The sequence below is a fragment of the Amia ocellicauda genome, chromosome 5 (assembly GCF_036373705.1).
Source record: "Amia ocellicauda isolate fAmiCal2 chromosome 5, fAmiCal2.hap1, whole genome shotgun sequence".
NCBI lineage: Eukaryota > Metazoa > Chordata > Actinopteri > Amiiformes > Amiidae > Amia > Amia ocellicauda.
The window spans coordinates 42,471,123-42,486,066 of NC_089854.1; the positions used below are offsets into that span (position 1 = coordinate 42,471,123).

The window sequence follows — 14,944 nt, forward strand, 5'->3', positions numbered from 1 at the left end:
TGCTTTGCTTATGCAGAGTGAAAAGTAGTGTCATGGCCCACAGCTCCTTTGATTGATTGGCTGAACTCTTGCATGAACCCTTGTGAATGAGAGCCAGTGCCAAGTAAGCAAAGTCGCTGACATCTGTTTTGCTCTATTAGTAGGAAAACAGATCAGACAGGCAAATCACCCTTGTGAAGGATAGGTCAGTATACATTTTTGCTTTTTGTACTTTCCTCACTGCATGAATATGATATTTTGCAGGCCTTTACCCCCCCCCCCCCCCACCTCCCCCAACCACAGATGAAAAATGACCTTAATTTTTCTTGTACTCTGCAGGAGGAAAATAAGTTGCCATAGAGTGAAATGTTACTTGAATCTATCATACTTTGATGTATTGGAACTGGAACGTTAAGTGATTGAGGAAGCAGTTGCTAGAAATAGACAGAGTTCCCCATCGAACATTTTTCCTCCAGTGCTCGACACTTCACTTATTCTGTTGTGTGGGGCAATGCTTCACATTCTCTTTGACAACTGCACTGATAATTTTTAACCACCATATGTACCTTGGTTAGCTGAGAACATTTATTGTTGTGATTGCAGTTGTAAATTTTATCTATATTTATTTATTTATTTTATTATTATTTATAAGTTGTCCTTGAGTGCAAAGAGGGGTTTTCAAGAGAGAAAAAGATGCATGATTAACTTTCTGACTGACTTACTGTTTTTTATCTCCTTCTAAGGAAAGGTGATCAGCACTGCTTAAACCAAACCACAATATCCCCCCCCACCCTTTCCAAGTTATAGTTATAGTAAAAATACTTATTTCACGTTTCAGTCAAGATGGCTGGTTGCAATGGAAATATTCTCTCATGGTTCAGTATATTCGGCCTCTTCACAGACAGATTATATATTTATCACTATGCTATTATTCCATACTCTTACCTGAATTACAGCTTGGTGTAGTGAAGACCTGCTATTTTGGACAACTTTTCAGTATGTGTGGTTCAAAACGTATAACCATCAAGATGCAGCACATGAAATAAACAATAAATAAATAAATAAAAACATACATATTTTTTTTTTTTAACAGGTGTCTGGAATTGTGGGGAGAGCAGATGTACTGGCCTGCTTATTATTCCTGCTGACATTTCTCTCCTATGTTAGGTAAGCACTGTCTGGAATGTAGCCATTCTTGTTTTTCTTGAATGCAAAATAAAATGAAGGCATGGTATTTTGAGCAGAATTCTTGTCCTAAATATGCTGGTATTTTAGCAGCCCCTCTATCTGAACTGCACACGCATCTCATGCTTTTAATCAGTTGGTTACCTAGGAGTGCATATAAAATATACTGGACTTCTAACCCTCTGACAGGAGTTGGGAACCTCTGGCTTAATTACTCTATTCTGATTTAATGAGGTCTTAATGAAAGTTGAGAAAACAACCCATGGGCAGTATAATGAGCCCATCTCATTTCCTGCCTGTGCAGTAGAGTGACAAATGCTGGAATGCAGAATCTTAAAAGATTTATGTTTCCCACATAAAAAATATTAATATTAATAATAATAGAATGCAGTGTTTCATTATGGGGCTCCCAGTTGAAGGATTTTACAATATTAACTGAACCTTGGCCAAGTTTCTAATGTATACTGCATTTTGTAACTGGTTTCCCCTTGATTGCCCAAACCAATACCATGTTTAAATTTGTCCTCCATAATCCACTGGTACATTGATCATGTGCATTGTTTTAAACAGGAGTGTGGATCAAAGTTGCTCTGGGGAACATTTCCCTGTCACGGTGTCTAAGTTGTCTCTGGTGCTGAGTTTGTTGCTGGGGACGTGTGCCATGCTGGTGAAGGAGACCGGGGTCACGGTCTTTGGAGTCTGCGTGGTTTATGATATACTGGTCATCTGCCAGAAACAACTCATTTCGTAAGTTCCTATAAAATGTTTTGTGTGTGTTTGTTTGTTGTTGACTTAGGACATTTTTATTATTTGTTTTTTGTTATGTTTGTTTCCAGCCAAGGAAATGTTTTACTTTTTATTATGTCTTTTGTTTAGTTTTAAGACTTTGATATTTGCCTGCTTTTAATAAAAAAAATACAAATCAATATAGATGGATGGATGTAGTGAGAGGTGGATGGATGTAGTGAGAAGTGAGAGGAAATTCACACATTGTGGGGTCGTAGTGGGAGAGAGTGGATACAGCAAAAACATGGCTTGAACCTGGTTTGAGCTCTTTGAGCTCTCAACATTTTGGCAGCATGGATGTTATTTATTTATTTTTGCAATATGAAGTCACTTTATCTATTTATAGTAATTTGTGTAAATTTAAGTTAAGTAATTTAACCCCTTTAATTTTTTTAGGCCTTAGACTGAGGCAGAATCTAACCTTTAAAAACTCGGCATGATGTTGATACAGACATTGATCTGAGAGAACTACTGTATAAAACAATACATGTGCCGTCTTGTTTGGTTTTGAGCCAGGGGATTTGGTATACATTTGACAAAGATCAATGAAGAAATAAATACGTTTTTCTTTTGTTGGCCCAGCAATGACCAAATCACTACAGCAATCGCACACAGACCCCAGATATGTTGAAATGTAGTCTGCTTAGCTTTTAAATCACACACACAATCTTTTATTTATGATTTTCCAGTATTTTCCCCTGGTGACTGTCTATAGCAGCTACTTTTTATTTATTTGTAGAGTAATATTCAGCTTCTTATTTTTAAACCACAATTGAAATATTTACCGAGCCCTACTTTTTCTATTATGTGTCTTTTGAAAAAGAAAAATAGAAAAGAACATGCTTTTCTGGCCCATTTGTAATTCAGAGTGGAAAAGAAAGCTCTTTTTAGTTGCCACACTGCCTTTTCACCATTGTATTTAAAAAAAATAAAATGTAATTTGTTTTGTTTTTTAAATGTTTTTGCCTAAGAAAATAAATACTTAGGATAGCTGCTTCATGGATATACATTGCTCAAAAAAATTAAGGGAACACTTAAATCACACATCGGATCTCGATGAACGAAATATATTAAAGATCAAAATCTTTACTGTACATTGTGTAATTCGTTGAGAACAAAATGACGTAACAACGGTCGATGGAAACCAAAATCACCAACCGATTGAGGGCTGGATTCAAACTCACACCGAAAATCAATGTAAACAATTGAAATCACAGGCTGTTCCAACTTGCATGAATTTCATCATGGCAACTCATACTGTGACTCAGTAGTGTGTATGGCCCCCACGTGCCTGTATGCACTCCCAACAATGTCTGGGCTTGCTCCTGATGAGACGGCGGATAGTGTCCTGGGGGATCTCCTCCCAGACCTGGATCAGGGCATCAGTGAGCTCCTGGACAGTCTGTGGCGCTACTTGGTGGTGTCGGATGCACCGATGCATAATGTCCCAAAGGTTCTCAATTGGATTCAGGTCTGGGGAATATGAGGGCCAGTCATAGGCATCAATGCCTTCGTCATACAGGAACTGCCTACACACTCTGGCCACATGAGGCCGGGCATTGTCCTGCACCAGGAGGAACCCAGGGCCCAACGCACCAGCATAAGGTCTGTCGATGGGTCTGAGGATTTCATCCGGGTACCTAACAGCAGTCAGGGTACCGTTGACTAGCACGTGGAGGTCTGTGTGACACTCCCAAGGATCTGCCTTGCCAGACCATCACTGACCCACCGCCAAACCGGTCATGCTGGATGATGTTGCAGGCAGCATAACGTTCACCACAGCGTCTCCAGACTCTTTCATGTCTGTCACATGTGCTCAGTGTGACCCAGCTCTCATCTGTGAAGAGAACGGGGCGCCAATGGCGGACCTGCCAATTCTGGCGAATGCCACTCGAGCTGCAAGGTGCTGAGCTGTGAGCACAGGTCCCACTAGAGGACGTCGGGCCCTCATACCACCCTCATGGAGTCTGTTTCTGACAGTTTGGTCAGAAACATGCACACCAGTAGCCCACTGGAGGTCATTTTGTAGGGCTCTGGCAGTGCTCCTCCTGTTCCTCCTCGCACAAAGGAGCAGATACCGGTCATGCTGCTGGGTTGATGCCCTTCTACGGGCCTGTCCAGCTCTCCTTGTGTAACGGCTTGTCTCTTGGTATCTCCTCCATGCTATTGAGACTGTACTGGGAGACACAGCAAACCTTCTTGCTACGGCATGTATGGATGTGCAATCCTGGAGGAGCTGGACTACTTGTGCAACCTGAATGGGCTGCAGGTACCGCCTCACACTACCAGTAGTGACAAGGACACTAGCAAAATACAAAACTAGAGAAGAATCAGTCAGGAAGGATAAGGAGAGAGCAATTGTCTGTGGCCACCACCTGCAAAACCATTCCCTTTTTGGGGGTTGTCTTGCTTTTGCCTCTCCAGTGCACTTGTTGTCACTTTCATTTGTACCAAAACAGGTGACATTGATTCACAATCGCTTAGGCTTCCTAACTGGACAGATTGATATCCCTGAAGTTTAATTGACTTGGTGTTATACTGTGATGATTACGTGTTCCCTTAATTTTTTTGAGCAGTGTACTTTAATACACTGCTTTAATATGGAAACCTATATAAAACATTGGAACAACAGGAGTGTGCTGCATAAAGTAGGAGTGGGACTTTTCAGCACCACTATTTTTCATCACCATAGACATGACATAGATATCAGGAAAACAATATTCCTTCCTATATTTTATATTTTAGGATATGTGAAAGCCAACCTCTGGAAGGGTCCCCAGACAACCCCGGCTTTAAAAGGTGGAACTAGTCTTCATTTTGACAGCAAGCAAGCCGGTGTGGAAAAACAAAAGCCACATTAAAAGCTGTTTCAGAACAAGAAAGTCAAGCTGTGTGTTGCTTTCTTCAACTCCCACAAGAAGTGGAATTTTAAGAGGAAAGACTTGAAAAAACTGAAATTATGTTCTGAATTCATAACACTTTGGTTAAACAAAAAAGAAAAAGCAGTCTGTGTCTGACTTTAGGCTTAGTCTTAGCATCAGTTTTCTGCCCTTACTTACGTTTTATATTTGATTAAAAAAGCAACCATAATGGAAATTAACTGAGTACAGTTTTTTATTTTTTTATTTAGTATTTGATAATGGGTACATCTAGTATAGTGTTGTACTGTTTTCTGTTGCAGTTCTAAAAAGGTTTTTTGGCTGCCTTTGTATGCACAAGTAGCTTATAAGGTGCAGACAATTTTACTAATGTTGCTGAAATAACACTAGGAGAAGAATTACAATTGTTTGTATCAGAGAAAATCCATACACCGTACGTTTTGGCTGCATTACCTTATTTGTGGCATTCAGTATAGATACAGGATTATTCTTTGAATTTATTTTAGGGCTGCAGTATTTCACAATGGTATATGTTAATCATTAAATGCTTTCTTAAATATTTGAATGTAGTTTTCCATACATTAAAAAAAAATGCAAGTAAATAAAAGTAAATAAAACACTCATAGCATGTACTCCATTAAGGCTGATAACTATAACTCTTAAAGTCAAAATAACAACATAGAAATAGTTTACACTGTATTCATACTATATTGTTGTTATGGGGTTATACTGACAGAAACTCACACTACTTTAAAGGTATTAATTCTAGAGGCTAACAGGAATCAACTGTTATTTTTGAACATCTAACAAAAAAGAAAGACATACAGAGAACTTTGAATTGTGTTGACTATCGGTGTCGTATCTGAGCTTGTCAGCGTTGAAGGGCTTATTAGAAATTCTTCCCCACGAAATGAGAAAAGAAGAAAAAGAAAAACGCAATGTGTATATCTGATGTTGTTTCATGAGAAACTGGAAACCCTTTCAATCTTATTGTGCTTGAAAGTAATACATTCACAACAAGCAGCCTCAGAAATCCAGTGAGACTATTTCATCTGAAGTGAGGAGAAATTGTTTGCTGAAGCATGCACTTCAAATGTCATTGTTAATAAATTCCTAACAGGCATAAACAGAATCCTTTCAGGATAGACTGGGATAGTGAAGAAGACCAGGTTGTAGATAGGATTTCAGACACTCACAGCACAGTTAATTGGTTTGAAAATAACTTTAGTAGCAGAGAGCAGGTTTATGTATAGCGTAAAACTGACTACTGTAAAGACTTTCAGCTTATCTTAGTATGGAAGCTATAAACAAAGTGAAATGAGAACAAATTGGCTAAACAGAAAATTTGATGCGGTTTTGCCTTGTGAGAGGATTTTTATGCTGTTCTTACATGCACAATATCACTTAAGTCCCAAATATTCTGTGCATTTATCCATTCTAGCTCATACTTTGGCAACATGCATGTTTGTCAAGGCTTTATTAAGTTAAAAAAAAGTTTCTCATCTCAACTCCAATCAGTACTTGAACTTCACTCACTGTCAGTGTAGGTTACTTTGGTCAGGTTTCTGCCAGTTGCCTACTTTTGTATCCAGAAACTGGAGGCGGAAGTTCCCAGATGTATATAAAATCAAAGAATCAAACCAAATGGAAAAACTGCATGGAGGTTTTAGCTGTCATTTTACTTAGACTGTATTTTAAAACATGCAAACTAGAAAAACCAAACAAATCTAATTAATTTAGCTTTGAAAATCCCCCTGTAATTCAGACTAGTTATTTCAGGAATTTGCTGACTTCCTCACGCCCTGTCATCTCAGTGTGTGGCAAGTCTAGCTTGGAGACTCATTTGATGCTTCATTTAAGCCAAGCATGGCGATGGAATTATTTCATGTTTTTTTATGCGACTGAGCAACATAAATAAAAATGAAATGGAAGAAATCGAATGCCTGATCTGTGAGTCTGGAGACACTGAAACCTTACAGGTGGGGGCAAATTAAGTTGAGGATCCCTTACTTGCATTCGAAATGTGAAAAGTCAACCCATGGAGTGTATTATTGGGCTGTACGAGAAGGCTTGTCAGTTTCCATTAAGATGTCACATCTCTGGCAGAAGAGTCCAGTGACACTGTGTCCAAGTGTAGACAAACAAGTGTCAAGAGTGACACGGTGCCAAACGATTACACCATCAAATTGGCCCGTGTTTAATAAACTTTATTTAGCTGGCTGTCTTCCCATAGGCTGCTTTCGTCTGTTGCACTGTGCCTAAAAGAAAAACCTGCCGTTAGCTGTATTTCTTAACATATTCAGTAATAAAACATGACCCAAATAACTAACCAGATGACAGCAATTTACACAGCATCAAGGATTTAAAATTATACTGCAACATCCCAGCCCAGGGGAAGACACTCCCATTCTCCTTTAATGTGTGGCGTTCGAACCAGCATTTAAGTCAAAGCCATCTGTCACTTGTAGACCATGTAGGTATTTTTCTAATTTACTTAAACAGGGTAATGAAACCAGAACATTCTTCCATCATCTGTATTAACATCTCGGAAACCAGGTCTGCCAACACTGCCCCGGGGTTCGGGAACATTTATTAAGTCTGCCTTAACTCAACAACTTGATTTTGAAGTTCTTGCGTTTATCTAATATACAGGCACATTGCTGGCCGGTCTCAACCTGCACTTTCTCGATTTATTTTTTTCTTGGTTGCCATTGACGATGTTGTGGTTTCTTTGGCATGTTTTCGAGCATCCATTTCCATTAACACCCTCGTATTAAATAAAATCCCAGGATAATTAATAAATTGAAAGAAAGATTCTCCTTCTATCAGGTACAGCTACCTTAGTGGGAGACTTCTCATTTTCCATGATGTATGTATCCTTTGGGTCAACACGGAGCTTTACTTTGGCTTCAAAAACCAGGCTTAAGAATCCAATTTATGGAGGCTCGCTGCAGCTAAGTAATACGATTACAGTTATTAACTTCAAGGAGATTTTACCCTTTAGATTTTCATAACCTAACTAAACAGTTTTGTCATTGTGATAAGTCGTTTGGCAAACAATAACCTTGTTATTTCAGGTGTCTCGGCCTGCACGGTTTTAAAGGACTCTCCTGTTTGTTTTTAGTGCCACTAGTATCTCACCGCTGCAAGGGCTCAGTTTGATCCACTAAGACGCATAGCAGAAAAGAGAGCAACTCGTTTCTCTGTGACAATCTGAAGAATTATTAATTAATATTTGTATATGTTAATTTGTTTTTGTGCTAATTTGGTGCTCATTTGGCTTGTGGCTCCTGCACTGCCTCCTTTCTGAGCATCTGCACTATCTGCTGCTCCTTTCTGGCATAACCTGCCAGCAGGAAAAAAAAATAAGAAAAGAAAAAAATTAAAAAAGCTAAAAACAAACACTAGTGTTCTGTTCTGCTGTGTCGTCAGAGCTGAAGACTACCATGCCAGACGGTCAGACAGACTCACATGTCCTCTTTAGGGAGAGATACAAGCCTGTGTCTAAGACCAGTGTGCTTTATGTACATTATATTACCTAAAATATTTGGGCAGCTGATGCAATGCCAAAGACAGCAGTTCACAGTGTATTTAACAAGTGTAGGTCTCACACTCAGTCCTGCTCCCTGCTATGAATTTCACAACACAGACAAGGGGCCTGTCGCAAATGCCAACATCGATTGATTTCTAGTGACCTCTGGGACAAACCACATGACTTGTGGTAAGATAGTGCACCTATTTCAAACGTAATGGTTTGGCCAAATAAGCAGAAAAATCCCTACTAACTTGCTTTATCAGTGGCCTCGTGCTCCACCTCGTTGACCATGTTCTGTAGGAAGTTTTTCAAGTCACAGAAACAATACCGTCAGCAAGTTTTCCAAAGCGGTGCAACAGAGCACAACAAAGGAGGAGCTTTTTTAAATTTATTTTTATGAAACCCTAAAAAGCGATTGTATGAGAGTGATTACTGTGATTGCTGCTGATAACCTTTGAATTCCTCACAGTAAACACCTTAATTCTGAGCATGTGTGGGTGTGCTAAAAATACAGCTGCACATCCTACATGTGGCCCTGCCTTAAAACCCAGTGTACCACTGTGTAGTTCAGACTGCTTCCCCTTTGATCATTCAACCAATGCATCGCACTAGAAGAGCATCTGAAGAATTTCAAGTAGGTGATCCTACAAGTGCTTGTTTAATCAGCATATTTTGGAGCCGATGATCTAGAGAAACATCTTTTTCTTCTTTTCTTTTTTCCCAGGCATTTCCTGAGCTTGACGTTCTGTGTCTTTGATAGTTAGAGATGATTTAATTGTTGCTGATTTAATTTAGGTTTAATTAAAGAGTAGCATCTGCTGGGACAAAGTCTTCCAAACTGAGAAAAACATAAATAACCGAGGGTGATGATACGCATTTTCCAATAAGCAAGTTTTTACAGTGTTGTGAATAATGGTGGACATTATTATACATCATATTATACACACATTATAGTTAAAAATAAAAAAGGACATGGTAGTCTGTCAAACTTTAACATCTTAAGGATTAAGCAGGAATTAAAAATGAACAAATATAAAACATTTTAATGTGCTACATGAGTACTGGGACTTAAGTTTAAGGTGAACTTGCAAAATTATGCACTACTGATCGTGAAACTTATCACGGTGACTTTTGGTATGTTATATACTGTATTCTGAATAAACTCAAATGTACAGTTAATACATCGTTTTTCACTTACGTTCATCAACCCATTTCTTCTTCCATTTTTAAAGACCTTTGCAGCTGTGCCAGTTGAGCCTGTAATGGTGTGTTGAGGCTGCTGTTGTGCGCAGTGTGTTGTGAGGATGATTCAGAGGTGTTTATCACTCGAGTCTGTGGACATGAGTAATAGAATTGCAGCAGCCGGAATGGGAGATTTCTAAGAATTGCGCAGCCCTGTGGCACATCCCCTTTGGGAATATGCTTTTTTATCCTGGCATTTTACCTTGTTACTGGCAGCGGTTCCTCCCCAGATTAAGACCCTGGCCTCTCCCGGTTGCAAAGGCAGGAAAAACTAATCCAGATTCATTTACAGTGTGGGAAAACCATGAAGAAATTCGTTTCATTTGGTCACAGCCAAGTCCCAAACTATGGGAAATCGATTTTCATAAAAAACGCAGTGGCTTGGGCTTTAAATTTAAAAAGAGATGCCTTTAACCCGCTGTTAAATTTGAAGCACTTTTTGTTAAGACGAGGTGAACTAAGTAAATACATTTATTCAAAAGAGGAAATACATGACTTTCCCGTTCTTTTCCAAAAGCTTTGTGACCACAAGCCTTTGTTTATTTAAAAAATAAAATATATAATATGTGTCTGTCTGTCTCTGTGTGTCTGTGTCTGTCTGTTTGTATTGTGGATAAAGCTTTTAATTGTTATTGTACTGAGCACTAAGTCACTCGTGCCAATGTGTCAGGGTTGTTTAGACCTATAGGTGGACTGTAATGACTGCTCTTTTAAAAAAAATCTGTCACCCAGTACTGGTAATAATAAATGAATAAAAGTAAATGTTGCCTCCAATTTTAAATAGCACTAGGCAACCGAGACTGAGGTGTCCTGATAAAAATTCAGGGCACGTTCCTGGTTCAGTTTTTTATGGGTTTTCAGTATTGCTTGATTACTTAATTGCACAGGGCATGTTGGCAAACAAGCTAATTGATGTGGAGCCATAAGCTTGCGTTTTAATACTCCGATGAGGTTCCGTGTGTGTATACGGTCTGTGCAATTCCCTGTGGAACAAGTTGGGTAATAAAGGGATAATCTTACATGAACAATTTATTTTGACATGGATGACGGCTGTATTTGCGCAGTGACACTGAACGGGTGAATACAATAGCTCCTCTGCTGCAAACAGTAACTGTTATTCTGGGCTTTCACATGTCCATCCCCCACTCGTGTCTCGTCCTTTAGCCTCCCTCGTTCTTTCACTCGAATACTTTAGAGAGAAGTCCTGTCTTACCCCTTAGTATTTGAACAGCTGTACCGATATGAGACGACTGTCAGAGGGCCGTCATGTGCAGGTGGTGCGGAAATTGTTCTTCTAAAAGGGCATAGTCCCACTTTTTATTTGGCCTGAATTGTGAGTGTTTGGTCAGTGCGGGCGGAAGAGATCTCCAGAAGCCTGCAGGTGGGCCGGTTTCCAGATTCCTTCACTCCCCCATTAATTCACCTCAAGCCTGACCTGGAGAGATGAGTAATGTGCTTTCCATGCTTCACTCCATCTGGGGCCATTGGCAAGCAAAGTCAATTGTGCTGCAATTGTGATGGATTCGTATTAAAACCTGAGCACAGATAGTTCATCTGAACTTATTGAGCATAATGGCCTACGCCGACAGGAATGTGAATCAATTAGCTCTTTGTGACTTGGCTTTTATTAAATACTTATTTATTTTTCTAAATCTGGGATTAGACAATTAGATTGACCTTTTGACAATCCTTCGTAGCCAGAGTTTGTTAATATTTAACTTCTGAAAATCTTTCATAATGCTAATAAGTGAAGGGCCTAATTTTATTTTATTTTATTTTGAAATCAAGGATGATGCACACTCCAGTATGCAGTAAATCTTTTTTTTTTTTTGAGAGCGAAGTGCGGAATAACATTTAAAGCCATCCGAATCTAAATGTCATAGAATGGAAACAGATTTTGATGGCACTGTCGACAGAAGCATTTGTTCATTGCCTGCCTGTGTGGTTTTAATGAGAAATCTCATTGGAAAGTACAAGCTGGGGTTGATTTAATCCTAGGGGAAATGTAGAATGCAGTTGTATTATGTAAATTGTTTTTCAGACAAGTTCAGGGACTTTTGCCAGCAACTTTCTACTTAACAAGCATACTTTGACTCTTCTCCCAGAGTCCAGAGAAATCTCTTTGTATCAGCTCGTCGGGAGGCCTGCTTCTTACAAAAGCCCATTGGACAGTGAAGTGATGAGAGGGAATGGGGGGCATGGATTTTGCACTTTCTAACTTTGTGCCATGATTGAAGGGGAAAAAAGGCTTAATGATCAACTTCAGCATTACTTACTGCCATCTCTGCACTGAGAGACTAAGGCCTTGCCCAGATCAGAGCTCTGATCTACCCACAATCAGCAAATTACAACATTGTTCCCCATCATAGTTTAATTTACTGTCAGAGGTGACTTTCTACTACTGGTAAATTAAAACAAGATCGGGAACAGGTTTGTAATTTGCCAAACACAGGTAGGTCAAAGTTGTTATGTGGTCCAGGCCTCAGACCTAAGTATAATTTGCTATATTTTATTCATTAAGAAAATTCTGGTGGGTGGGAGAGGCTCTGCTGTGCAAGAGATTTATTTTAAGTTGTTTTTCATTTAATCAGTTTCAGTGTAATCAGGTAAATTTAATAATGTCCTGCACACAAAAGATCTGTGAATCATTGTTTTTAAATGTTTCCAACCACCAAGGTCAGTAGAAACTAACTTCAAGAAAGTAATTAGGTTCATGGGTTTGGAATTTAAATCGCACAATGATGTATTTGTGGAAATAGAAAATAAGTGAAATCAGCTGATATTGTGATGAATAAAACTACAGCTAACAGTTTTGCTACTTAAAGTATGTAATACAAAATACACTTTGTTCACTGATTGTATGAATTGTGATGCATGCTTTGCTCACCTGTGGTAGTTTAACAATTGAAACTTATGAACAAATACATGCACATGCATTATAGTACATATTTGTAATTAATGCAGAAGGCAAATGCATATCTACAATGCACAATCTCATTTAAATGAGTAGTCTCTCACCCATGATCGACTGAGGGGGAAAATAAATGCTATCTGCTAGTATAGGTTTACCATTTGAAAAAATAAAGATTGTATCTGCTGAGCTTTCCATTGGAGCCATGAAAATCTATATGGCATTCATGGTTAAAGGAAAACACACTAATCATTTATTGATAACTTTGACTGACACTTCCAAGCTTTGTCCAGTCCTATGTGCTATAGGTTAACAAAAGGTATTGCGTGATACTGCAGGAGAAGCAAGTTCTTTGGATTTTGTAAGCCTCTCTCAGATTGCACACAGATGAGTATTCAATGAGAAGTACTTATACGTGCAGAAGCTGACTGAACTAGGTAAGACATTACACTTTAAGTCTGCTTGATGGCCAGGAGAAATCTCGAATGCACTCAGATCTGATTTTCAGTGAAGACCTCTATTGTTTCGTTTTGTTCCTCCAGGCGTGACAACAATGTTGGGAGGAAAAGTTCCTATTGTTTGGCACTAATTCAGTTGAGATAGTCTGGCTCTTTTTCAGTGAGGCCGAGTCCGCCTGCCTTGTTAATAGACTGAGGAATGCTGTTGGCATATCTGTTGACTGTTTCATCCCTTTTAATTAGTGTTTGTAATTGTTGTCTATACTTAGTTGTGAGCTTTTGATTTCCCTCCCTTCAGTGGATCTCGACAAATTGCTCTTTGAGGATATCAGAATATATACGCATCCAATCAGTAATGCGAGACAGAATTGCAACAGATTCCACTCTGCTGAAATGAAATATTCACACCTAAATTAAGTAGTTAACTTGTCATCTTGTAAAGGTGCATTAGTGTAGTTCAAAGATGGTTCTATTGAGGTTTAACTGTCTCAAAGGATCTATAACCAGAAAATGAATGGAAGTGGACATGGGAACCAAAGAAGGGCCTTTCATTTAAAGTTCTCTGGTGGTTTGTTTTATAAAGCAGTTTTTCTCCAGCCAGATTATGAACCATCCATAAACGATTTAAGAAAATTCTTGGATCGATCGCTTACAGGAAACTGGGTTGCTGTATGTCTTGCCCTTGGCTGGAGCTTTTGCTTTGCTCGAGAATTTTCTGGGAACTGAAAGGATAGCGATCGTTGCTGGAAAAAGAGAGAGAAAAAAGAAAAAACTTATGTCTTTTGTATGAGGATTTTCAGTGATTCCAAACATTCCTCAATGCCTTCAGAATACAGAGAGGGTAAAGATTTAATATTATGCTTTGTTTGGTGTGAATTCATATCCCGAGTACCTCTTCTCAAGGGCTGCAAAGCACAAATTAATCCACCCCATACTGCACGTGCAAGCCCAGCTCCGAGTTACATGATTGATAGTGTAATAACTTCTGCTGTGGCTCTTTTGCTCCTTCTGGGTCTGCATTTGCCTCGTTTGCTTCAGTGGTCCTCCCTTGTGATGGACAGGATCTTTGCTGAAGCCCTTTCTGCTGAACGCTGTGTGACGAGCATGACTGGGATATTATAAACAGTCCTTCAGGAGCAAATGCAACTCATTGCAGTTCTCGAGTTCAAAATTTCTACACTTCAACTACAGAGCTGCGTTTGTCTTTCACTTTGTTTTGGTTGCTGTGATTGAACTCGGCCAGGAAGTCTGTGAGCTATAAAAATGTGACACGTTGGTTCTGGCTGATCACTCGCAATGGGCTTTGTGCCACTTTCATGTTATTTTTAATAATCATCTGCCAAAGCCATAGTAATGCGTAGAAACCATGCTATTTACTAATTTTGTCATGTTTACAAAGGCTGCTTTTGCATAGTAATGGCCCAAGAGATTACCTTCCCCGCAGTCTCTGCACATCTCTTATAATTGTCATTCCATATACATAAGGTCTCTGCATTACTCCTGCTGTTAAGGGTGGGGGGGGGGGATCCTATTTTGCAGGTACTTTAGGTATTCACATGAAAAAAATTAATAAATGTACAAATGAGTATCTATGGTGATACATAGATTTTCTGGGCCTTAGGCTGTGAGCATTAGAATAATACAATATTCATAATTATCATCAGCCTGATATTTGTAATTCGAAGCCCTTCTTTAAGACAAGCCGTGTGTGTGTTTGTGTGTGTTTTTGTGTGTTCTGAAAGGCTAAGATTTGTACTGTTTATCTATAGATCTTTTTTAGCAATTTGTTCTGTAATCAGAAAGCTTAAGGTTTTGATTTCTTAAGTCGAAAAAGAGCATGTCTGTTTTTGTACCGACTTCTAATTGGAGTCATTGTTTGTATTTTGCTGTGGTTTTCGTGCATATCTGCTGAAGTCCTCGAATCAAGTGGATGAAATTAAATTTGACAAACAAGGGGACATGTGACGAA

The 14,944-nt window shown here is 39.0% G+C and overlaps 1 protein-coding gene across 2 annotated transcripts in view; it reads left to right on the plus strand.

Moving 5' to 3' along the window:
- Positions 1 to 14,944, plus strand: part of tmtc1 (transmembrane O-mannosyltransferase targeting cadherins 1) — a 121,487-nt gene that overhangs the window by 17,053 nt on the left and 89,490 nt on the right. For both annotated transcript variants that reach the window (XM_066705291.1, XM_066705292.1), the window contains exons 3-4: positions 1,073 to 1,146; positions 1,735 to 1,911. In XM_066705291.1, coding sequence (XP_066561388.1) covers positions 1,073 to 1,146; positions 1,735 to 1,911 — 251 coding nt within the window. The remainder of the gene's footprint in view (positions 1 to 1,072; positions 1,147 to 1,734; positions 1,912 to 14,944) is intronic.